This window comes from Sebastes umbrosus, chromosome 4, assembly GCF_015220745.1.
Source record: "Sebastes umbrosus isolate fSebUmb1 chromosome 4, fSebUmb1.pri, whole genome shotgun sequence".
NCBI lineage: Eukaryota > Metazoa > Chordata > Actinopteri > Perciformes > Sebastidae > Sebastes > Sebastes umbrosus.
Genome location: NC_051272.1, coordinates 21,695,719 through 21,721,449, shown reverse-complemented (window position 1 = coordinate 21,721,449; position 25,731 = coordinate 21,695,719). Strand labels below are relative to the sequence as shown.

The 25,731-nt window shown below is 38.6% G+C and overlaps 3 protein-coding genes across 3 annotated transcripts; 2 read left to right on the top strand and 1 right to left on the bottom strand.

Moving 5' to 3' along the window:
* Nucleotides 1–905: 905 nt before the first annotated feature.
* LOC119487502 (troponin I, slow skeletal muscle-like) lies at nt 906–4,949 on the bottom strand. Its single transcript, XM_037768444.1, has 9 exons — nt 4,791–4,949; nt 3,497–3,525; nt 3,384–3,387; nt 2,762–2,803; nt 1,656–1,787; nt 1,487–1,576; nt 1,227–1,397; nt 1,050–1,140; nt 906–943 (listed from the first exon to the last, which is right to left on the bottom strand). Exons 2-8 carry the CDS (start codon nt 3,505–3,507, stop codon nt 1,054–1,056), a joined length of 537 nt encoding a protein of 178 aa, XP_037624372.1. The 5' UTR covers nt 3,508–3,525; nt 4,791–4,949; the 3' UTR covers nt 906–943; nt 1,050–1,053.
* Nucleotides 4,950–6,962: 2,013 nt separating this feature from the next.
* On the top strand, nt 6,963–12,739 carry LOC119487481 (interleukin-17 receptor A). The gene is made up of 11 exons (XM_037768405.1): nt 6,963–7,351; nt 7,471–7,492; nt 7,781–7,924; nt 8,065–8,183; nt 8,263–8,389; nt 8,661–8,708; nt 9,773–9,930; nt 10,050–10,124; nt 10,222–10,291; nt 11,452–11,556; nt 11,642–12,739. Exons 1-11 carry the CDS (start codon nt 7,178–7,180, stop codon nt 12,562–12,564), a joined length of 1,965 nt encoding a protein of 654 aa, XP_037624333.1. The 5' UTR covers nt 6,963–7,177; the 3' UTR covers nt 12,565–12,739.
* Nucleotides 12,740–14,127: 1,388 nt separating this feature from the next.
* zgc:136858 (uncharacterized protein LOC678543 homolog) lies at nt 14,128–23,249 on the top strand. The gene is made up of 19 exons (XM_037768404.1): nt 14,128–14,376; nt 15,561–15,663; nt 16,469–16,583; nt 16,669–16,843; nt 16,940–17,051; nt 17,172–17,278; nt 18,001–18,127; nt 18,236–18,356; nt 18,523–18,608; nt 18,777–18,895; nt 18,978–19,037; nt 19,124–19,187; nt 19,278–19,372; nt 19,466–19,594; nt 20,623–20,737; nt 20,824–20,961; nt 21,599–21,765; nt 21,858–21,940; nt 22,759–23,249. Exons 2-19 carry the CDS (start codon nt 15,585–15,587, stop codon nt 22,952–22,954), a joined length of 2,088 nt encoding a protein of 695 aa, XP_037624332.1. The 5' UTR covers nt 14,128–14,376; nt 15,561–15,584; the 3' UTR covers nt 22,955–23,249.
* The last annotated feature ends 2,482 nt before the right edge of the window (nt 23,250–25,731 follow it).

Sequence of the window (25,731 nt, the reverse complement as noted above, 5' to 3'; positions counted from 1 at the left end):
AGATTAAATCTGGAAATTAAAACAAACCACAGAGGCCAAACAGTAATGTCGTTATGGTTGTTTAATCAGCATCACATGTATTACAGACTGGTGAGACAGCGTCATAATACAAATACTGCACTTGAAAAGACAAACTCATAAAGCTACTAGCTTTATGAGTTTGTCTTTTTTATATATCAGCCTTTTCTTTAGCACAATTTCAATATGCAAAGGGTTCTGTGTATACTATACTATTTAATATGATTACATCCATGTCATACAGTGGTATTTCTTTACATACATGTTTACATTAAATCAATATTAAAGGTACAGTGTGTAAGATTTCGTGACATCTAGTGGTGTTTGCAGATTGCAACCAACCGAGTACCCCTCCATTCACTCCTCCCTTTCCAAGACTGCGATAACGCGAGCTGCCGAGTGCAAAGCCGTGGTAACGCCGTTCGCCTCGCTCACTATAATAACACTACTTTAGGAGCATCAGAAGTCAGACGGCTCAAGTTACCGCAGTTTCACAAGCGTGTCGGAGAACTACGGTGGCTTTCAGTTAACGTAAAACCGTGAAAATCTCTCTCTAGAGCCAGTGTTGGGTTTGTCCGTTCTGGGCTACTGTAGAAACATGGCGGAGCAACATGGTGGACTCCGTGACGAGGACCCGCTCCCTATGTAGATATAAAGAGCTCATTCTCAGCTAACAAAAACACAACGATTCCTAGTTTCAGGTGATTATACACTAATGAAAACATAGTTATGGGAAAAAAAATTCCATTTCTGCTAATAGATCCCTCGAAATGTTACACACTGTTCCTTTAAAACTATTTTAATACTGTATAATCTAAGTAGTGCTTTTATTTAATCTTTTACAAGTAACTGTGGTTGATATTCTTTACAAAAAACAGTTTTATTTCATCCTATAGTGGAGACTTCTTCCATTTGGACAACGAATCTGAAGTAAAGACAAACAAAGGGATTTCATATAAATAAAACTTGAACATTGCAAGCTTAAGGTTTACTTTAGGAAAGAATACGATGATGTGTTACTAGAATAGCACCTTCTTATTGTCCTGCATTAAACAGCTTCTTCCTGCCCTCCATACCCGACATGGCCTCCACGTTCTTACGCCAGTCGGTCACCTCTTCCCTCTGCAAAGATAAGAGATAAATTGTAATCTACTTTTTAAATTCAGTTTCTTATTTTTGTGGACGATTGTTACAGCCACCAGCTTTACCTTTTCTTCCTCCTTCTTCACTGTCTTCAGGTTTTTCTTGAAATCAGCCTTCATGAGTTTGGAGGTGTCGGTGCATGAACCCACCATGTCATCTGTAGTTTTCTTCACCCTCTTCAGGTTGGGCCTCTTTGCCCCCTTCAGCCCGATGATCTTCTGAGTCAGCGTTTGGATCTGTGCAACAACCGCACACTTCAACATCCTTATAGGTCAGTAAATATATGAACTGTTATTTGTGACCTTCTGATTTGGTGTCACTGTACCTCTGTGTCATTTTTGACCACCTTAACCTCTATATCATAACGAACTTCATCTACAACGTCAATCTTACGATGTAGTTCTTTGCAAAGATCCTGTAAAGAAAAAGAAAATTGTCAAGATGATGTATAATAATGAGTTCTGAATCAGCATGATTTGTGGTGTCAGTAGTACCTGGAGCTCCTGGACTGACAGGCCTGACAGCATCAGTGGAGGGGAACTCTCATTCACAATTCTTTCCTTCTCATGTCGCTTCTCTTCAATTTCAACCACCAGCAGAGCAGCTGCTTTCTTCAGCAGTTTGGACTGTAAGATAGTAGGGGAGTAAGAAAATATCGATACACTTGAGTATCGCGATATTATGTTTTGTGATACCATGTCGATCCTCAAAAACACTTTAGTTTTTTAATTAGTTTACATGCAAAGATTTGTGGCTCAGATTGTTCTAAAAAGCAGTGCTATGATGTTGGATGTTACAGGGACTGTGATAAATACAAATGCAAATCCCACTGTTCTGATTGCATATGTTTTGTGCATATGGTGGCGTTCTTTATACTATGGCAAGGTATCCTCATACAACAGTTCGTAAGATATCTTGAAAAAAGTAATTCCTCACTTTTCGTGCGTTTTCCTACAAATGTCCAGCAACACGTGCCAATTTCCGCTTACATGCACAGTCTTTTCAAAATAAACTTCTGTCTTCTCAGGAAACAACTTGGTTAGGTTTAGGAAAAGATGGGTTTGGGTTCAAATAACTACTGAAGTGGCGTTACTTAAGTACGGAAGTTAAGTAACAAATAGATCAACGCTGACTTCTTGTTTCACACGGGATACAAACACCGATCTCCTGAGCGAATGCCCCAATGTTTTCTTCACCCACCAATCCACCAGTGACAATCCTCCCTACACAGCGTTTGTTGCTCTTTATACTTCCTGATTCACGATTACGTAGATTAAATACGAACTGATTTTGTGGGATATATACGAATTACGGTGCATTACTTTTCAGAAGTACATATAGCTATGAACGGTGTATGAGAACAGCCTGACTATGACATTTGTCCTAAAACTAGATTTAGAAAATCACAATAATATCGCTTTGCTTATATACAGTATCACAATATATTGAATCCTAACAACTGTATCATGATACATATCGTATCATTAGATTCTTACCAACACACAAGCTAGTTAGGCGTTAATAAGCCTGTAGGAAAACTAAAGTGGTCTTGAGGCATACCATTAAATGCTGTTCACACGTCGCCTTCTACAAGACCTACCTTCAAAAGCAGTCGGCGTGTTGCTGAATATTTTGGCTTCCTCTGTAAGAAAGATAAGATACTTCATACATTCAAATAATATAAGTTTTCAAATGGCTTTTTAAGCATAAAATGCACGATTCTCAAACAATATTGATGTTTAAAGAGGACCTATTATGCTTATTTTCATGTGCATGCTTGTATTTTGGGTTTCTACTAGAACATGTTTACATGCTTTAATGTTCAAAAAAGGAAAAGCCCAGTCTGCTCTGATTGGTCAGTTGGCCCACTGTGTTGTGATTAGTCAACTGAACCGAACTCTTCGGACTCCGCTCCAGCTCCACTCTGACTAGTTTTGTTTGATGGCGTGCCAAACTAGCCGCTATGCAGGTATTATGCAAATGTTCTACTTGGTGACATCACCACGTTACAGAAGAAAAGGCGGGACTTCAATGAAGGCATTTCAGACAGTCCAGGAGCAGTGTTTCTGTCGGGGAGAGTAACTCCCTTTCGGCTTTGTAACTTTGCAGATCTTTCACATGCAAAAAAAAGCTATATAACACACTAAAGGAAAGGGAAAACGCACAAAAACATAAAAGGTCCCCTTTAATTAATGATTGTGAAAGAAATAATTTTGACTCACCGGTCTTCATCAACACGTGACAGGAAAAGAAGACAAAAGATATCAAGATATGTTATTATTTGTTATAGAAATAGTGTACATAATTGTGGCATCCTTTAGAGGTTAATACTCACCCCTCAGACATGTCTGCAGTTTACAGTATCTTTGGAGCAGAAACAAATATATTTATTTACTATTTTTAAGATGCATTGCATGTATTTTTAACACTTCTCCACATAGTTTTACACACTAGACCTCCAGTAGTATAGATGATCATAATGAGTATTTATCGAAGTCTCAATGGTGTTTTCTGCTGTTGATGTTATTGACTAATCAAACTACTTCACCGTTTCATAGATTTAAGTAGTAGCCTATAATTGTCCTCATGATCTTTCAGATACATTTTTTATATTCCACCAGGACCAGATAATCCTTCCTATTGTGATAAGGAGCCTGTTGAACTGCTATATTTAGCTACATTGACACCATGCTTTGCTGTGTCCCAGCAGCTGCTGTGGCCTCAGTGGTGCCAGAGAAAGGTTTGGCAGCCAAGAGACAAACGACGCCAAACCTGTGGAAACTGTGAGAGTAAATTAAACAGTTCTCAATCCCAATCCGTTAGGATCCACAGCACGGCTCATTTTCTATTTTACTGCGTTGTTAATTGCATATATCTATCGTCCAAGCATAAAATTCCAGATTCCAGATAAAGTGAAAATGAGCTTTGTGTCATTAGCTTTACAACTACAATACTTCCAATTTTTAAAGAATATAACGACAGCATTATATATTAACACAAAAAGCATGTCAGTACCTCTGACACAACACAGTAATATATCCAATTTAGATTAAGCCAGTCTGACAGCCAAAGTAGACAAGCCAAGCAGCAGACAATTTCAAGAAGCCTGCAGCATTGCCCCTCCACCCAGGAGGCTGCCAGTTCATACGAGCGAGCCATCATCACTTATCAAACCAGCTTTTCGGCCACGACGACGGGTCAAGCGTTCTGTTACCAGCCGACAATACTCTGGCAGGCAGTTCCAGCTTGGTTACATGTCTTCACTTAGAGGATCAAGAGAAGCTTGAGGTGTCGCAGAAGTTAAAGCTGGAAAGCCACGTCCGAAAAGTTACTTTAAGACCTTGACTAAAGTGGAAACATAGCAGGGATTTCCTCACATAAATACCAGCCAAGGTAAATGTGTCAGGGGCATGCTGACATGCTGTCTTCATTATTAAAGCTAGACTTGACTTTACACAAACAAACACGACTGTAGAGACAAAGATAGCTGGGTTGCTGTCACAGCAGGACAAGAAGTTAATCCTGCAATGTCAGGTTAAAGAGCCCCCTTTAATGTCTGTAATAAATCTGATTGACTTTTACTTTCTGGTGATAAATAGCTTAGGTTGATTACTTGATATAAAACTTACCTTGAGAGTGAGAATCAGAGAAGGCAGCGACTGTAGTGAGTCAGGAAAAGAAGAAGCACTTCATGATTATTTGTGAAAGAGTTATGTATTCAAAGTCTCGTGTGAATGGCTCGCTAAAATAGACCCCCTGTCCACCTGACAATTTCTGCAACACAGGGCATGATTTGCCCTCAACCCGTGACCCATTTATCTCATGTGATTGCATTGCACAAGTGCACACCTCACCTCTCTAACCTAACTGACAGCTGACTTATGCTCTCTGCCGATATCAGGCGCCCTGAGCGTGTTTGATGTTGGCCTCTGCCAGTACACCCCATGACCCAAATACAAAAAGCAAAGACCAATTGTTTTAAAGGTGATAGGTTGACGTTTATTAGGTTGAACTCGAAGCTTTGTTTGCTGTTTTATTGTCTACAACTAGAAGACTACAGACACGTTTATCATGTGAGGCTTTGAGCTAAATACTAAAATCTACATGCTAACAAGCTGATGTTAACTAGGTATAATGTTTACCATGTTCACTATCTTAGTTTACTGTGTTAGCATGCTAATGATACCTAATTAGCACTAAATACAAAATACAGATGAATGGGAATGTCCTTAGTTTTGCAGGAATTTAGTCAAAAAACATATTGGAACAGTAAAGATTTTTTACTTCAGGAGCTTTAATGCCATCCCGCATTGAAAATCTGGTAAAACTATTTTACTCCACCTAATTAGCATTTATAAGCACATTATATTCTAACACACTACAATGTGGTTCTAAGCAAATGCAAAAGGTTTTAAATGTTTTAATGTATGTGTCAACCATTATAACTCCTCCTATGAAGCATCTATAACTGGAGTATAAACAGTTAATAAAAGCTTGATAATTTCGATATAACATAAAATATGATTACACACATAAACAAGTGCTTATAATGTTGTTATAAAGCATTTATTAACCGTTTATACTCATGTACAAATCATTTGCAGGCAGGTTAAAACCCATGACGATTTTTTTTATTTTCTTATGCAAATGTGATATTATGTTGTATGAAAAACAAATACTTTATTTTACTTTAATCATTTATTCATTTGAGACAACACACATTCATTAACATCAGTATCTGTCCAAAAGGCTCATTTTCATTTGCAATCTCCTTACATTAAATTAAACAAATACCACAGACGGGAAAAAGCAGAAAAAACAACATCAATGCTGTACCCTATTTCTGTTCAACATACAATTAGAGCATAAATGAAAGGAAAAATAGTAAACAAAAAAAACATTACAGGCTGACACATACATATTTCAAGCATTTAATAACGCTATATACCAGTTTTGGATGCTTCAAGGGAGGAGTTTTAAAAGATGAGTTATAATTGTCACAAAAAATATTCTTATATCTGATCACATAAATACTAAATCCTGAGCTTATCATATCACACCCAACGGTAGCTGTACTGAATAAAAGTGTGTCGTTATATTTGGATCAAGGTGCCACCATGGCGTGACACCACTCACACAGATAGAGTGGAGATCAGATACAACCTCTGCAGTCTATTCTGGTCCGACGTAGTAACACCGAGACAAAGCAACAGGAATTAACACATAACAACAACAACAGCAGTGAATAGCTGAAGGTTCGGTGGTCATAATCCTGGGCCTTCATCTGTTGATCCTCTGGACCGAGATGTTCTGGTATCTATAATATATATTTATTCATGTGAGGTCAGGCTGGATGTTAAAAGGTGGTTTAAGAGGTGCCCTGGTGGCCTCTAGAGGTTGAAGACCTTTGTTGCATGTCTCTCTCTCTCTCCCATCATTTCCTGTTAAAGCCTGTGAACACCACCCCAGGTGTTTTCAGTGAAACTGGCTGATTAGACCTTTTACAGATGCTTTAACTCTTTACTGTTTGCTCTCTAATAAAGCCAGAAATGTAGTAGTAGTTTAAGCATGTGTTTTTTTTTGTACAACAACTTTCTATTTATAATGTGACAAAATTACTGGACAGCAGTTGACTGTAAAACTGTTTCCAGTCACCAAAATGCAATTTAAACTCTTTAAACAGGAACTTTAACTTTTTAACTTTGTAAATTTGGTCACTGCTGCCACCTAGTGACTATTTCAAGGTTTGAAATATTGGTTTGCAATTGGCATCAATCTACAGTGTACATACACACTGCAATAAGGAAAACAAACTTCTATTTCTCACGTAATTCTGTAGAAAATTGCAGATTAAGAAAACAATGTTTTCAGGACATGGAAACCACAAACCACATTTGAGCGTCCTTCCTGTGTATTCCGATGTCAGCGCCTGATAAACACGACACACTGGTTGAGATCAGCTCACAGTGAGCCTTCTCTGTGTTTGTTCAAGCAAACCACTAAACTGTCTTTCTAAATGGAGTTGGTTATTGTTCTTGTTTGCTCAGTAGTTTTTAAAGCTTTTCCACATGTGTTGTGGAGCTCCACCAGAATGATACACGTTCCTTTTTTCTGTTTGTGTTTGGCAGCTGGACTCACGGTGTCGTCTTCTCTTAGGATTCTGGACAAGCGTCCAAACTGCAAGCAAGAGGTGAGAATTCAATCTATTAAAAAATAAACACAAGCAATCTTATAAAAGTAAACTGAGAGGAATTTACAGTCCTTGATTCATTAAATCACTCTTATCTTGTTTTTTTTGTTTTTTTCCAGGGTCTTGACCACTGCAAAATTAGTAAGTATTAGGGCTGTATCAAATCAGTAGAATAAAGTTTAAATACTTCTATATAGAGAGAAGACCTCAACCAATATGTTGAAGGTGACAATATGTTGTGCAAATAGTCAATACCTTTTCATTTGACTGTTTTAATTCCAAAACTTAAGCATAGATTTGGTGTTATTCTTAGCATGGTGGAATGATTTGTGCAGGAAAATGTCATTTTAATTTGGCATTTATGCAGTCCATCTGCCCACATACTTAACTACACATAAATTGATTATAACACCGTTCTGTAAATGTCAGATAACTGCTCAGACAAACGCATGGTTGAAGTCAGACAACGTGCCCCTACCGGCCCAGAGTGGGATCATGAGCATGTGGGAGTCTGGACGGACGAACATGGGCCTGTTTCTGTTTTGAATGTGACATGGAAGATAAAGCCAGATGGTAAGTAAAAGTGCAGTACAGTTTATCGTAGCTCACATTTTAAAGTGCATCAAATACAAGTTGTAAACCAACCAGTCTTTCACCAAAGGTGAATAGAGAGATAACATTCATATAAAATATACATCGTCTTCTATTGACAGGAAGTATAACAACCCTTCGTGGATCAGAGATAAATATTCAGGATGAAAGTACAAATCAAACTTTGTGTGTGCGGTTTTCTTACAACCTCAGCGAACAGCGTAATCCAAAATATAACCAGGTAAATTTGTAAAATCTTCAACTTTTGCTACAACGGTGACAGGCAGTATAGCTGTTACACATTTGTTTTTCTTTATTAGTGGAATTTTTCGTTGAATGGAGTCGTGGTGGAGCCTGGACATACATATACGGTGTCCGTTTTTAATCTTCCAGAACCTGAGATCGGAGGAAAAGACTACAGAATTACAAAGCAAATTACCATCCCAGGTGAGTTACCGCCTTGAAATCTGCACGAAAAGGCAGGGAGACATTTATTATAAGTTATATAAGTTTGGTTATACGTTTATTGATTCTGTGTTGGTGTGTAATTACATTTTGTGCTTATGAGAGAAAATGTCTCGAGTGTCAAGATTTGTGCTCTTGAATCAGAAAGTAGTAACAACTTTTTGCATCTGAAGAGCTTCTTCAAGTGTCAAAATAAACACAAAACAAAGTTTAATATGCTCTAATTCTCTGTAATATTTACTGTCATGGCCAGGATGTGATGACAGGAAAATCCAAAAGGCCCAAATGTGTCTGGAAAATGGTAAATTTTACATTAATTACATTAGGGGTGTCACGATATACCGTTATTGACAATAACAATAAAAAAAAATTATAATTTTATTGATGACATGTTAAAAAATCTAGCCAGTGACAGGAGACTTCAGCCAATCACAGGTCATTTCAGAGAAAGCGTTCTTATTGGCTGTTCTAGCAATGCATATGCATGTGCATGTCCCATCGGTGAAAGCCTGATTCAACGGCGGAATATCCTGCAGGAAAAGTTGCTATTCTAGCATTGGCAACCGCTGCACTGCAAAGCAACCTGCTAATAGTTTAGCTTTTTGCTCACGGCTACGGTAGCTACGGCAGTAGCTCGGGGAAAGCATCATTTTCTTTCCATCTCTCTAATAGTTTAGCCTTCCTCCGATGGTAACAATCGGTATGATGTTTGAAATTAATGACTAGCACTCGTACAGGTTAGCCTACTGTATGGAGCATGTGCCCATGCTCGTCTGGTGGGAGGGGTTTATGACAGAGAGGAGAGCTGCAGGATGAGGGCTGTATTTTCAAATTCTACCATTTTTTTTATTTTTGCTTTTCCAGGAATCTGCCTACTCTGGGGTACCACTTGAATCACAATATGCTGAAAGGCTAATCTGGAATTTTTGCCCAATAACACAAAAACATAACCTGCCTCCCCCAGCTTTAAAATACACAGATGATAATATTGTGTAAATGATCCAGCAGGTTTGAGTCATTTCAGTTTCTTTCCATTCTCGCTTTTTGTACAGCTATGGTTACAGACTCTCTCCACCACCCTACACTAGTATTTTGAGTGTAATTAATTTGTCTAAAAATAGACAAAAGACACAATAAACAAACTTCAAGATGAATTTGACTGAAAGCAATATTTTTTTTTTTTTTTCAAATTTTCTATAGATATCGCGATTACATCGTTATTGTGAATTCTTTTGGCCACAATAATGGTGTAGTAAATATCTGATATCGTGACAGCCCTAATTTACATCTCACAGGTTTTAATGGACCACTGTAAGAGATCCAGGACTATCCAAGCATTGTGCTCTGCATGTTTTGTTATTTCAGGGAGTCTATGGGATCCTAACGTGATCCGCGCTGTGTCTCTTCATAAGGAATGTAAAAAGTTTTCCATCGTTGTGGGTTTTGAGACAGCTCGGTATTCAGAGAGATACCAAGTCTCCATCCAGAGTCATGGTTTCCATCGCTCAAAGAATGTCTCAAAGGTAATTACACTGAATTCCTCACTTATATTATCAATGATGAAGGTGTTGTGAGACTAACATCATATAATTTACTGCTTGGTTACCACACATGATATCATTGCCATTTCCTTCTTTCTTAGGAAAACAGAACATCCCTGAATGTGTTATTTGAGTTTGATTGGTCGCAGCTTTCACAATGTGAAATGTTGTTAATGGTGAGTTTTATTTTAAATTACAGTTGACAGTTTATAAAGTGATCTTACGTGTAGAGATGTAACATTAAAAGCTCAATTTACTCTGCTTGTTTTTAAGATTCAGCCGTTTTTTGTTGGATGCAAGAATGACTGTTTGCGCCTCGAGAAAATAATCAATTTATGCCCGTGTAAGTAAGATTTTTGACATGTATACTGTATGATATATTTTCAACAACCATATGGTGCAGAGCATAAATCAGTGGTTCCCAACCTTTTTGGCTTGTGGCCCCTTAAAACAAAGCATTGTTCACTTGCAGACCCTTGTTGCAGGTGTCAGAAGTCTGTCAGTTTTGACCTCTAAACTTCTCAGATTGTCTGATTTGAATAAATATTTGAGACCCAAAGAGGTAAATAATATATATATATATATACATATATAATTCCATAATTCACAAAGAAGCAAAGATTAGAAAAAATACAAAAATTAATGCAAATTTATGTAGCAGAAGGTTATTTTTTATTATTTCCTATCCCTTTAAAGCTGCAGTCGGTAACTTTGAGCAAATATGATAAAAAGTTAATTTTATAAAACTGGCACTATATCCTGGTAGTAATTCATGAAACGGGTTATCTGAGTTCCTCTGTGTCCTCTTGTACTCCTATTGGCATTTGCAAGATTACCCGAACAAAAACAACCAATCAAAGCCGAGGAGTCTCTACAGCAAGCTGTCAATCATTGCTCGCAAAACTCGTGAACTCTGATCAAACGGTCAAACTAGGCAGCGCTGATCAAATAGTTATCAATATTCTGTTACTGTGATGCCTATTTCTCACCTGAAATGTTTTCAGAAGCATCTTGTAGTGTACTGTTTAGCGGTAAAATGAGTAAGTTTGCTCCGGCTGGTCATTTTACCGCTAAACAGTACACTACAAGATGCTTCTGAAAACATTTGAGGCGAGAAATAGGCATTAATGTAACAGAATATTAATTCATATTTGATCAGTGCTGCCTAGTTTGACTGTTTGATCAGAATTTGCAAGTTTCAGAAAAGTGATTGACAGCTGCTTTAGAGACAGCTCGGCTCTGACTGGCTGTTTTAGTTCAGGCGCGGTGAAATCTTGCAAATGCCATCAGGAGCACAGGAGGAAACAGAGGAACATCATTATCTGTCTCATGAACTACTATCAGGATATAGTGACCGTTATATAAAAATAACTTCTCACCCCTCAGATATACTTTCTTGAGGAGTCCCGACCCCCAAGTTGGGAATCACTGGCATAATAATATTTGAAGTTACTTTCTGTATTTGTAAAGTTATTAAGCTAATCATATGTATTTGTTTTTTAGATTATCCACCACGGACTATAATTATAAAGGCAACTGCGGGGCTGCTGTGGCTGCTTGTCATTGGTGGTTGTCTTGCTTATTTACTGTGGAGAGCCTGTCAGAAAGGTTTGCCTTCTTATAAATGCACCGTATTTAATAGGAAACGCAGCTTGAATTGATAATTAATCAACGGACTTGAACCTTCTCTCAGATCCTGTGAACACGTCCTCATCTGCTGCCAAACAACAACCAGAAGGTTTTCAAATGCCAGAGAGAAGAAGAGTCCTCATCATCTACTCCCTTGACCATCCTCTATACAAAAACATCATCCTCAAGCTTTGTGCCTTCCTGGCGACCAAATGTGGTACTGAAGTGGTCCTGGATCTGCTGGACTCTACCAGACTGGGAGTGTTGGGAAGCATCCAGTGGTTGGACTGGCACAGAGAACAAATAGAAAGCTCTTCAGATAAGATACTGATCCTGTGCTCACAAGGAGTACAAGCCAAATGGAGATCCATGTGTGGCGACAGACAGGTTCTCCTGAGAGAGGACGCCCGCTCACCTGTAGGCGACACGCTCTGTCCAGCCCTCAGCCTCATGGTCCCCCATTTCATCAGATCCGCGTCGTTTGAAAAATACATTGTGGCTTACTTTGACGATGTTTGTTCTGAAGAAGATGTTCCTTCACCTTTCAACATTACAGTGCGATACAAGCTGATGAAACAGTTTGAGGAGCTCTTCTTCAGAATCCTGGATACTGAGAAGCACGAGCCCGGCAGAGTGAATCAGGTTGAAGGGCTTTCAGAGGACGAGTACTATCTCTGTCCCTCAGGTAGAGCCCTGCGGGACGCCATAGAGACTTTTCATGCATACCAGTTGGAGCATCCACAGTGGTTTGAAGATGAGTTACTGGACAGCTCAAAAACCTCAGATGAGATCTGTGACGATGCAAAAACAACCACAAATCTCATTACATATTGTCTACCCAACTCAACCCTAGTCACCCGTCATATACAGACACAAGGAAGTGATTTCACTGGAGACAAAACAGGACTTTATGTGACTGAAGAGTTTCTAATGTGCACCTCAGTTGAGTTCAACCCTCTTATTGCTGAGAACATGCAGCCAGTTTGATGTGATTTAGTCTTTTGAGACATCAATGAAGATCTGCTCTGCTGAAATGGATGGATCAGAGGAACTCAGTGGTACTGAGTTCTGACCCTCTGTGTACCTCTGATCCTTGTCCACATGAGTGCCCTTACTTCTTACTGCATATCACCGCTTGCTGGTGAGTCTAGGTACGTACCCCTAAACAATCGTCTCTGAGCAGCTGTCAATCACTCGCAAACTCAGATCAAACGGTCAAACTAGGCAGCGCTGATCAAATATGAATCAATATTCTGTTACTGTAATGCCTATTTCTCGCCTCAAATGTTTTCAGAAACATCTTGTAGTGTACTGTTTAGCTGTAAAATGAGGAAGTTTGTGACCCGGCAACCATGTTGAGGTGATACCAAGCACCGCCCACCAGCCGGAGTACAGCCAATAGGAACGCTCTCTCTCTGATTTTGTTAAAGCCTGAAACCAGAGCCATGAGGAGGTGCAGAAGTCTAGTTTTCTCTCGGAGCACTTGAATTATAATATGCTGAAAGATTATTATGCAATGTTTGCCCAATGATGCCAAAAACTTTCTGCCTACTGCAGGTTTAATGCTGAGAAAAAGTGCTATAAATGCCCTTGATTTTCCTTCTCATTATCCGATTTAATCTGTAGGCAACAGATTGGTTTTATTGTAGCGTATATGCAATATTATATTTATGTACAATTTGATTTGTGTCAACAGCTACATAAAACATTTGTATTAACCAAATATACAGTTATGTACAAACTGTGGAAATGTATGTCGTATGAAGGTCCAATATGTAATTAAATGTGTCGAAAAATACATTTGGAGTGCGATATATTACCAAGATATACGTATAAATATAAATATATCCAAGACACATGCGATGATCATGTCATGCAACTGCAGCATTAAGGTACTGGTACCAGCGGAGCAATAGAAATCTGCTGAGAGAAATCACCAGTAGATACACACAAATTAAACTTATACTGGAGCAAGTAATCAGCTGATATGTGGCCAATGGATCATTTTATGATGGATTTGATGGATTGTTTTGTACACCATCATTTCTTCAGTGATTTGTTTTCTTTATTTTACCATGTATCTGCTTGTCTTCATATCCGTTCTGCAGTATTTTTTTGCATGTTGCATTTATGTTAAATATCTCTTGCTTTCACTTCTTCTTCTCTTCACTTAGGAGTCCAGGGACCTCTTACGGGGGTGAAAATGTTCCAAGGACCCCTCATAATCGTAACAGCAAATAAGCACATGCTAGCTAACATTTGCACTCTTAGATAACATTGTAACTATTTGTATTCTAAAACGTTTCAACCTAAATACTTCAGACCTGTTTCAAAGTGATAAACAGAAACACATTTCAATTTTAATCAAAATAAAATTAGATGAGATGATCGTTTATTAGTCTCACAGCGGGGAATGCTATTGAATGTTAATACCACTTGTACTTTAAACAGAGGCCGATTTTATTAAAATTGCATTTGGACTCAACTTGGCAGCATTTATAGCCTACAGTTCAAGTAATTGCTCTTAAAAGCTTTCAGAAAATGAACAGTAGCAAGAGACTGTCATAGTCCAAATAAATCCAGACATTTAAACTTACCAGTCTAAAGCTGACTTTCAGTATATGCTTCAACTTTAAAATAATTAACTTATTGCTGTGTGTCACGGCCCCTGGCGGTCCCCAGACGCCACTAAGAGAATAACCGGTTTAGATCTGTGCTTGATGCTTTTGGGCTGTGTAAACAGAGTCAAAGTCCAGCCTGCACGGCAAAGTTTCTTGTATTTTTGTTGCTCTGGAGAAGGTAAGCACAACAACCTGTTTGTGGGAAACAGTTTTTTATATTATTATCATGAGCTGATTGAATGTAATGTACTATGTACCTTTGCATATTGTAAAGCATGGACATTTTCATTAAATAGTCAGTATTTGTAGCACAGGTTAAAGGTTTTCCTCCTACTGCATAGAGCATGTGAGCAGAAATGAGTACATGTTGATAACTCCTTTAGATTTATGCTTTTCAGATGTTTTCATTGTAATTTAAAGTTGTTTTTTTTTCCTCTCCGTGTCATTGAGTGTTAAATTTGCAATTCTGGCACAAAATCAGTTAAAAGGTGTTGACTAAGATGTTTGGCTTTTTGTCTCAGATACATTACGGACAATGTAGTACATACAATCTTTAGTGCTTAAATACAGTGAAGTAGGAAGATAGCAATACTGACCCCCACTCTGGAATTTGGTTGTGGGTTTCTGAGAGTGGCCCCAAAAAGGGGGGAAGGGTTTTGGGAATTTGTCCCAGCTAGTTGGAGCAAAGAAAATCCTCACAATGGCTGAAGTGGTCTTGTGCCAGAGAACACACTGCAGGGTGTGATGCAACTGGGGTGTCTGTTTGATTTTTCCTTCAAGAAGCTGAGGTAACGTTCATTGGTTTGACACTGTGTGTTACTTTTACAGTTCTTTTGGTCTTCATAAAGACACACGGTATATTATGAAATGTTTTTCGTCAAATAAAGTAGTCTATAGGAAGTAAATTTAGGAATACAATCAATCCTTTAGTGCATTCCTGTTTACGATTCATTCTGATGAACAGTGATTGAGACATTGTGATGTGCGTTTTGTGAATTAATGAGATGAGAGAGATGGGATTGTACTTTTTTATGTATGTTGGAAAGAAGATGTGTAGGGGGCTTTTTTGAAATTTATATAAGTATTTAATCATAATCAACCAATTAGAAAGTCCATTATCCTTTCTCTCGATGCCCAGTCTCACTCTTAATCTTTTCAGACAAAGTCACCTACAAAACTGTGAAAAAAATAACATCCCAAGTCCTAATAATTATGCAAATTACTACCAGTGGACTAACACTGGAGGGGAGACCGTAGCCTTATATTAGTCTGCAGCAGTTAAACAGACTTGAATGGCACATGTTGATGGAAGAAAAGCATCAGCTGACACTGTTTTTCTCACTTAAATCTTCATGTTTTCAGGGTTTCCCTCAAAATCTGAAGAGAATGAGGATGCTGAAGAGAGCCTCTGCACTCATCCTGAGAAGAGGAATCACAACTTATCAGAGCAGATTGTGCAAAAATGGTAAATGCATCCTCTCATTATATCTCTAACTAATCTCTCACTAGGGCTGTTAATCGATTAAAATAGTTAATCACAATTAATTGCAAATTATTCACACATTTTTTATCTGTTCAAAATGTACCTTAAAGGAAGATTTGTCAAGTATTTAATACTCGTATCAACATGGGAGTGGGCTAATATACTTGCTTTATGCAAATGTATTTATATTTATTATTGTAAATCAATTAACAACACAAAACAATGACAAATATTGTCCAGAAACCCTCACAGGTACTGCATTTAGCATAAAAGAAAATGCTCAAATCATAACCTGGCAAACTCAAGCCCAACAGGCAACAACAGCTGTCAGTGTGTCAGTGTGCTGACTTGACTATGACTTGCTGCCAAACTGCATGCGATTATCATAAAGTGGGCATTTCTGTAAAGGGGAGACTCGTGGGTACCCATAGAACCCATTTTCATTCACATGTCTTGAGGTCAGAGGTCAAGGGACCCCTTTGAAACAGCCATTCCAGTTTTTCCTCACAAAATGTTAGTGTAATTTTGGAGGGTTATTTAGCCTCCTTCATTTTGGTAAGATTTATATGATGCCAGTCTCTTCACTCTAGCTTTAACACTGAGCCCGCTACAACCTAAAAACCGCAAGTTGCGTTAATGCTTTAAAGAAATTAGTGGCGTTCAAACTAATTTGTGTTCCTGCATTGTTATCGCATTAACTTTGACAGCCTTCGTATGCACATCTCATAACACATGGATAATAATAATAATGATGATTTATGAATGTAAATGTAACCTCTTCTCTTAGACAACCTCTTCAGAGTTCATCCATCTGTGTCTCAGGCTCTGGCAGAAAACAAACCAGTGGTTGCACTCGAGAGCACTATTATCACACATGGCATGCCCTATCCACACAACCTCAGGTACCCTGCTTGACCGTAAAGTGTCCCTAAACTCTTGAAGTTGCTTTAATTATTATTAATATATACCATCCATGTTCTAATGCAGCACGGCGAAGGAGGTGGAGGCCATTGTGAGAGCTGAAGGAGCCACTCCGGCCACGGTCGGAGTGATCGAGGGTAAAGTCCACGTTGGTCTGTCGTCAGAGGAGCTCGACCACCTCGCCCGCTGCAAGAGCTCCCTGAAGGTGTCCCGTCGGGATCTGCCCTACGTCATCAGCAAAGTGAGACCACAACACACTCTGTGGCATCCACTTTGAGTACCTGAGTCTGTCGCTATGGTTGTGTTTTATTTGCTGTCCTGTGTGTTATTTTCTCAGGGGCTCTCTGGGGGTACGACAGTGTCAGCCACGATGATAGCAGCACATCGAGCTGGCATCTCTGTGTTTGTCACAGGGGGCATCGGAGGAGTTCACAGAGACGGAGAGAACAGTAAGTACACCTACTGTGCAAAAAGGGGAATCACCAGAAGTGGACACATATACAAACACAATACAAAAAGCTCCAACACTTAACCATTAGTCACCACTGAGTAAATGGTTATTCCTACAGGTCTGGACATCAGTGCAGATCTGACAGAGCTCGGCAGGACTCCCATTGCAGTCGTCTCTGCTGGAGTCAAGTCTATTCTGGACATCGGCCGCACCCTGGAGTTTCTTGTAAGAATATTGAGATAACATTGTCACTGTACAATGATACTGATACTGTGAGAGTTGTGTACTTTAGTCAGCCAAATATGCACTGGTAATCTTTTACTTTATGTATAACACTGGCTTGTAGTGACTTTAGTTTAAATTTGTATACCACAGGTTATTTTGTTTCTGTTTTAATTGGTGAAGCCAAAACTTAAAATATGATTTAACATATATATGGTTGTTAGAACATGATAAGCTTCACAAAGCATCACAAAGACTGAGACAGAGGATAAAGGCCTAAGTGCAATGTGGGGTGGACATGGTGCAGAAAGTCCTTTCATTGTATGTTTGTGCATGGTAGTGCAGTGGTTAGCACTGTCATCTCACAGCAAGAGGGTCGTAGGTTCAATCATGGCTTGTGGCCCTTCTGTGTGGAGTTTGCATGTTCTCCCGTAGTAGTGTGGGTTTTCTCTGGGTTCTCCAGCTTTCTCCCAAAGTCCAAAGACATGCAGGTTAATTGTTGACTCTAAATTGTCCGTAGGTGTGAATGTGAGCGTGAATGGTTGTCTGTTGTAGATAATGGATGGATAATAATAAACAATCAATATAATAAATAGAAAGACAGAAGAAAGTGGATAAATGCTATTTGTCTTATCAAAAAAAGCAGACAGATGTTGGGCAGAGCTGTGTTTAACGGGGACTCGGTGAGGATTGTTATGTATTTCTGTTGTTGTCTCTTTTATTAGGAGACTCAGGGAGTCTGTGTGGCCACTTATGGAGCGCTGAAGAATTTCCCCGCCTTCTTCTCTCCACAAAGTGGATTCACTTCTCCGTACCATGCCTGCAACTCTGAGGAGGCTGCAAAACTCATTGGTATATAAATATTTTATATATTTAACCCCTAAAACAAAGAGGTCAAGATTCAATATCTACCAACAGTTATGAATGTTTATCAGTCTGGGGTTTTTTTGCATCATTCAGCGAGCACTCTGTCACTGGGTCTCCAAAGTGGCATCCTGTTAGCGGTGCCCATCCCACAGGAGCATGCAGCAGCCGGCCAGCTGATAGAGGAAGCCATACAGGCTGCAGTAACAGAGGCCAGGTACAGGAAGTCTCTGTGGCTAGTTATCTGTTGTACTTTTACTTTGAGATACTAGTTCAGTTACATCAGAGGAACATTTTTGTCTGGATCTCTTTTTTGATCATGACAAAGTGAGTTAAAAGGACCGTTTATCTCACTTTCTGTTCTCCTTTTTTTATTTACTCAGTGCTAAAGGTATAATAGGAAGAGATGTGACGCCCTTCATTCTTCAAAAGGTCAATGAGCTGACTGAGGGGAAGTCCCTTCAGGCCAGTATCCTTCTGAGAATCTGAATCATCGAACAGAGAACATGATCATATCAAATTCTATGGAAAGGAAAGGGCACAAAAAACATTGAAAAAAGTTGTTTTCTCATAGGCCAGACAATGTTACAGTGCAGTACATTACAACTAAAATGTCCTGAACCTGTTATGTTCTCAGACATTGCTCTCATTCATAACAATGCTAAAGTCGGCAGTCAGATAGCCTGCGCACTGTCAAAACAAATGACCGAGAGAAAGACTCATCATCGTGGAAAACACTCATCAGACTCAGATATTGTGAGTATAAACACATATGATGGACTTGTTTAGTCAAATATTATTGGCACAATACAGTACCCACAATGCTGTTCTTTTACAGGTTGTCATAGGGGGAATAAATGTTGACTTTATTGCTAAAGGAAAGACGAAAACACTTCAAGTAAGTTTGATTTATACTACTACTGCAGATCATGTAAGGTCATATTACTGTAAGTTACTTCTGAGAAAACTTGTTGTCTCTTTCAGTTTGGACAGACGAACCCAGGAAGTGTCTTTCAGTCGTTCGGTGGTGTAGGCCGGAACATCGCTGGTGGGTTTTTTATCTGATTATGTACATGCTCAAGTTTTCATCAGTACTTCTGATTCTCTCACACGCACTTGTTTGGTACTTTCCCTCCAGACTCTCTGAGCCGATTAGGCCGTAGACCTCTGTTCATCTCAGCTACTGGAGCTGATTCAAACAGTGAAGCAGTGTTCAACTACTGTACACATATGGTATGTGATCAGAAACAGTTGTTTATTACTAAGCATGATTATAATCCCTTTTAGAAGTAAATATGTAAATGATGACTTTCTTATTTCTGTTAGAACACAAGTGGTGTGGTCAGGCTAGAAGAGCAAAGCACAGCGACATACTGCGCCGTTATCACTGAGAGTGGCGATCTGAGTCTAGGATTGGGAGACATGGACGTTCATCAGCAGATCACAGAGCAGTATGTAAGTGTTACTGACAAAGTCATTCATTTCTAGCACAACGAGCCCAGGATTTGTGTTCCAATACTATATTCACTATTTAAAGTTATAGTCCTTAAAGGAACAGTGTGTAACATTTCAGGCCGTCTGACTTCCATTGCTTCTAAAGAAGTGTTATTATGGTAAGGATGGCCTCTGAGCGAGGGGAACAGCGTTACCATAGTTTTGCACTCTGCGACTCACGTTACCACAGTCTTGGAAAGGGAGGAGTAAGCGGAGGGGGTACTCAGTTGGTTGCAATCTGCAACCACACCACTAGATGCCGCCAAATCCTCCACACTGTACCTTAAAAATGTTTCATCACATCAAACCCAAATCTTGATACTATTTATGGATGTGATTTATTCTGATATAGCTATTTCAATGTACACTGCATTTAACTAACCTATATATTAACACTCATTAGTGGCGGCATCCCCTATTGCGCTGGAATGGACAGGAAACTACATATGCATGTACTAGACGAAATTCAAAAGACAAGAGCTGGCGCATGCAGACATTGCAAGTAATTTGTGTCCATGCTTATATGTCATATAATGACGCAGTGCCTTTATCGAGCACCCCCTGTGATCACGTTTGAGGCTCAAGACAAATGGGGATCATGTTGTTAGTGTTTTAGCTCCAACACTGTCCAACAAAAAGTAAAATGCCAAAGATTTTCCAGTTTCACCTTCTCAAATGTATATATTTGATGTTTTTCTTTCACTTCTAAAGATATTAAACTGAATACCTTTGGGGTTTGTACTTCCGGTCTGACAAAACCAGATATTTGAAGATGTCAGTTTGGGCTTTGGGAAAGCGGGATTGGCATTTTTGTATTGTTTTCTGAAATTTTATAGACCAGAAATGATTAATCAACCATTTAAGCCACAGTTCATTTGATAATGAGAGGAATTATTAGTTTCAGCCCTTGTTTGTTTGAAATCTTTTATTTTTTCTATATTTGACCATTACTTGACATTTTTGTTGCACCTTTGAATATCTTTTTCTAGGTCTCGCAGTTTGAGAAGCAGCTTTCGTCGGCCACTCTCGTGTGTCTGGACGGAAACATTCCCGTCTCCACCATCGACTATGTTTGTTCCATTGCCAAAAAACACAACATCAATGGTAAGCAAGGGGAGATGGTCACTATGAATGATTGTGATCAGAAGCTTTCATTGATTTTAACACAACACAATCAATGTGTGTCACAGTTTGGTATGAGCCGACGGATTCGGATAAGGCTTGTAAGCCTTTCCTGTCAGACGCCTGGAAGTCTCTGTCCTATTCATCCCCTAACCTGGCAGAGTTGTGCACCATGAACAAAACGCTGGGTATCCCAACACCTGAAGGTAAACTGTATTCCTTAATGGTGCAGTGTGTAGGATTTGGCGGCATCTAGTGATCAGGTTGCAGATTGCAAACAACTGAAAATTCTCCCATGTGCCAAGCATTTAGGAGAACTACGATGAAAAAACGTGAAAACGCAAATGGCCCTATAGAGAGCCGAAGTCCTGCCCTTTCTGGTGGACAACAATGGGACCTTACATCAGAAAAAAAATAAGAACTAGTCAACGGCGAGAGACAAATATTTTTTTGATCCCGTTTGAATTGCGCGATGAATCACACATATGATGTTTGTCAGTTTAAAAGATAGTTTTGCAAGTCAAGAAAGTCTCAGTTCGTGAGTCTCAGATGACCCGCTCCTTATGTAGATATAAACTGCTCTTTCTAAGGCAACGAAAACACAACGATTCTTATTTTCAGGTGATTATACGCTAAAGAAAACATAGTTATTAATAGTATATTAATAGATCCCTCTAAATACTACACACTGTTCCTTTAATGAGCATTTCATGGTTCAACTTCTCTTTTTACTCCCCCATGCTCTCAAACACACATTCCTGCCTACAGATGTTGCAGTTAGAGTTCTTGTGAAAAATGGTGTGATGGTGATTGAGGATGTGGTTTTGTCTTGTGGTGTGGCAGTGCTGCCAAGCTCTCTGGAGGAGGTGCTGAGTGTTGCTGTGGCTCTCTCCCGCCCCCTACTGGAGCATCTTCACTGTCTGGTGGTGACTCTGGGGGCTGGTGGGGTCCTGGTGTGCGGTGAGCATGATGCAGGCTCGGTCAACCTGCAGCCAAGAAAACAGAGTAGGGTAAGAGCAACTTGTATTTAATCTGATAATGATGATGATGATGAGTACTATGACAGTGAAAGTGAAGACGTTTACTGCACCTGTGTTTGCAGAGGAGGCAGCTTTGTGCTGTCCACTATCCAGCACTGACTGTGACAGCAGAGGAGACAGTGAATGTGTCTGGAGCAGGAGATAGGTGCTAACAATTTACTTGACCTACTTTCTATTCCCTATACTTCCCTTACAAAAAATAACTTTATTCAAGTATGTTATTAGTATACTTCTTTTAAACTTAAAATAAGAGAGTATACTTTCAGGTTTTTTTTTATGTACTCATCAGAGATAAACTTAACAAAACTTTAAGTATACTTGTCTTATACCAACAAGTACACAGAAAAGTCTATGTGTACTTGGCAAGTATACAGAAAAGTCCAATAATACTTGGCTTATACTGAAAAGTACAAGTACATTTGGCAAAGTACTATAAGTTCACTTAAGAAAACTTACAAGTATACTTGCAGTAAAAACTATTAAACTAGTAGTTTACTGAGAGTATACTTTAAAGTGTACTTTCATAAACTAAAATATGGGCTACAAGTATATAACTAGTAAATTAACAGTATACCTGAGTTCACTTGTAGTAATGTTCATATTATATAGTTGCAGTACAAAATACAACTTGGATGTAAACTAGTTGTGTACTCAAAGTTTACTACTCTTACATTTAAAGTATTCTTTTATAAACTAAAAAGTGGGCCAATTTAGTCCCGAGAAGTATTGAAGTAGTACACTTACAAGTATATTAGTAGTACATTGCTATTAGTATACTTATAACATAAAGTATACTTGGGAATATATTTAAAGAATACTTAAGTTTACTTCATAAAATAAACTTGAAGTAACTTCTTTTTTATTGGCCTCTTCCTGTCCTTGTCACACTTTCTCTCACTCAATAAAATCATTGTGACTCAACAACATTCAAACAAAACAACACTCATCCCGCTCTGTCTGCAGTCTCGCAGGTGCTTTGATGGCGGGGATCCTCCAGCGGCGAGACACAGACAGCTGTGTTCGGATGGGGCTCCTGGCTGCACGGTTGTCCCTGGCGTCACCGCACCCCATCGCCCACACGCTCACCTCAGACTCTGTGGATCCCATCAGAGTCCAGTCTCAGTGCTGGCCCAAACCCAGCTTCATGTGGATAGATTAAAAATATTTTAAAATAATTTTAAAGCATTACTGAAGAAATGTGTGAAGATTGTGTCTATCGTTTTGTTTATTTGATCATTTTTAGCCTCAAAATGTGTGATTGGATTCTTGAGAAACCACCATGTGAAATAGGGACTGAGTAAATGAATGTAAGAAAAAAAAAACATTAAATCCAGATTTTATTTCAGATTTCTTAATGTTCTGTTATAATTGATAAATAAATTAACAACCGTTCATTAAACTTTGCTTGAGTTCATGCTTAAAAATCCTTGTAAATAAATTATGGAACATTACAACAAGGGGTTTTGATTTCTCATAATAAAGAAAGGCACATACATATTTAACAACAGTGGTGGAGGAAGTACTCAAGTACTTTCATTACAAGTAAAAAAGTAAAAATCCTGCATTCAAAATGTTGTCATGTTGGTCAAGGTGGAGCTCATTTTAACTACTTATTGTACTGTTGTGCAGTTTAACTACTAACAATCTGACACATTTTATAAACTAATCTTAATCTACAAAGTAAAATAGCAAGTTTATTTCTATAGCACATTTCGTACACAAGGGCAATTCAGTCTGCTTTAAATAAGTAAAAAAAAAAACGACCATATATACAATATAATTAAAAGACACAATAATTAAACATATATATAGTTAAAAGATAAGCAATAAAAAATATAATACAAAGTACTTAAAATAGAATAAAAACATTGTAAAAACAAAATAGTAGCTTAATCATAGGCACATGTAAAGATGATCTTCTGGCAGTTTATGTAAGGGCAGTGGATCAGTCCATAGAGACTTGGTTTGGGAACTGGAGGGTTGCTGGTTCAAGTCCCTGCATGGACCAAGTACTGAATGTGAACTGGTTGCTGGAGAGATGCCAGTTTGCCTCTTGGGCACTGTTGAGGTGCCCTTGAGCAAGACACCAGACCCCCAACTGCTCGGGGCTCCTGTCAGTGGCAACCCCCTTGCTCTGACATCTCTCCATTAATGCATGTGTATAGGTCCGGTTTGTGCATGGGTGTGTGTATTTCGGGCCTGTGTGTACTATGTACTATGTAAAATAACAGAGTGCACAGATTGAATTTCCCCTCGGGGATCAATAAATTGCCTTTCTTCTTCTCTTTCTATAAATAATCTCCTCTTAAATGCAGTAGCGTTGAAGTATAAATGACTAAATTACTATAAAATATAAATATTTAAGCTAAGTAGAAGTTCCTCAAATAAATACTTGAGTACGATACATTTTGGTATATTATTTGTGTATTATAATAAATGTGTCCTCTTAAATGCAGTAGCATTTAAGTATAAATGACTAAATTACTATAAAATGTAAATATTTAAGTTAAGTACAAGTACCTCAAATAAATACTTTAAGTACGATCGTTTTGGTATATTATTTGTGTATTATATTAAATGTGTCCGTGGTTGGTCCTAGCTTAAAATCGAACCGAAAACTCAATTCCCCACAATGCATCTGTGTGTCTGCGCAGCCTCAGTCGCACAGAGCACTTGCCCCACTTCCTCCTCCCTACTTTAAAATGTAAATATTTAAGTTAAATACAAGTACCTCAAATAAAAACTTAAGTACGATACATTTTGATATATTATTTGTGTATTATTATTCATTTCAAAATTTATTTAGAACATGTAGATTCAAAAATTAAATAAATATATAAAGAAAGAAAAATAATGATCTTACCAACAAGTGGACAGTCAGAAACAAGTAGTATTTACATATAATGAAAAGCATAAGAAAAATAAATTGTCAAACTTTTTTTAAATGTGTCCCTGTGTGTGTATGTGTATATATATGTATGTATGTATGTATGTATGTATGTGTATGTGTATATATATATATATATATATGGATATGGATAAAGTATATGGATAAAGGATATGTGTGTATTTGACCAGGAATATTTCAAACAAAACATGTGAAGGACCCCTGATTTGTCTTTGTTTTCAACTCTTCAGCTTAACTCCTGTGCTTGTTTTATGCATGTCAGTGCCCTAGATGATAGGATGTACTGTCCTAGACCTCTAACAATTTATCATGATTTATGTTTATTTACTTTATTTTATTTATTTATCTATTTATTTATATTTATTTTTGTACACTTGTTTTTTTTTTATTGCCCTCTGGGTATTGTCATGGGTGGGATATCTATCAGTCCAAACATGTTTGTGCAATGGATTGTCAGAGTTGTATTAACAAAATTCTGAAATAAACTCTGTTTAAAGGGACTGTTTGTAACTTTTTAAGCGTATAAATGTACCGGGTCGGGACACATGCATGTGGCCGGAGACTCCTCCGCGGCCTGCCTGCCTTCACTCACACACCGCACGCGTTCTCGCTGTCTCGCTCCACCTCTAGACGTGAATGCGCGCGCACACTGCAGAAGAGTTCGTTTAGCTCTGAGAATATCTAGTGAATGTACAGTGGACGTTTGTGCAGAAATAAATGCTGCAGCTCCTCCAGACCAACAAAGGTTTTCCCAGTAACGTTGTCGTCTCTGACCGGGTGCCAGTGTCTCACCTGCGGGCGTAGTTGGGAGACAATAACGTTTCTCTTCCTGCTTTAGCCCCGGGGGCTGAGGCAAGAAAAGCCAACACTAGGATCAGCATTGATTCATGGAGAGACCTTTGTCTGGTCAGCTAAGAGTGATATTGTGGTTTTAGCTGACATGTGTCGCCTCACTGTGTTGAGCGATGCTCGTTCATGTCTATATACAGCGAGCACAAGCACAAGCCCGACGCTGACTTTCGTTGACT

Coding starts and splice junctions, on each gene's coding strand:
- LOC119487502 (XM_037768444.1), bottom strand. Junction 1,577..1,655: donor TGTCAGTCCAGGAGCTCCAG/GTACTACTGACA, acceptor TTTTCTTTACAG/GATCTTTGCAAAGAACTACA. Junction 1,141..1,226: donor TGAAGAAGGAGGAAGAAAAG/GTAAAGCTGGTG, acceptor TTATCTTTGCAG/AGGGAAGAGGTGACCGACTG.
- LOC119487481 (XM_037768405.1), top strand. CDS start 7,178: ATGGAGTTGGTTATTGTTCTTGTTTGCTCAGTAGTTTTTAAAGCTTTT. Junction 10,125..10,221: donor AATGTGAAATGTTGTTAATG/GTGAGTTTTATT, acceptor CTTGTTTTTAAG/ATTCAGCCGTTTTTTGTTGG. Junction 10,292..11,451: donor AATAATCAATTTATGCCCGT/GTAAGTAAGATT, acceptor TTTGTTTTTTAG/ATTATCCACCACGGACTATA.
- zgc:136858 (XM_037768404.1), top strand. CDS start 15,585: ATGAGGATGCTGAAGAGAGCCTCTGCACTCATCCTGAGAAGAGGAATC. Junction 16,844..16,939: donor TGCCCTACGTCATCAGCAAA/GTGAGACCACAA, acceptor TTATTTTCTCAG/GGGCTCTCTGGGGGTACGAC. Junction 20,962..21,598: donor GGGTATCCCAACACCTGAAG/GTAAACTGTATT, acceptor GTGGTGTGGCAG/TGCTGCCAAGCTCTCTGGAG.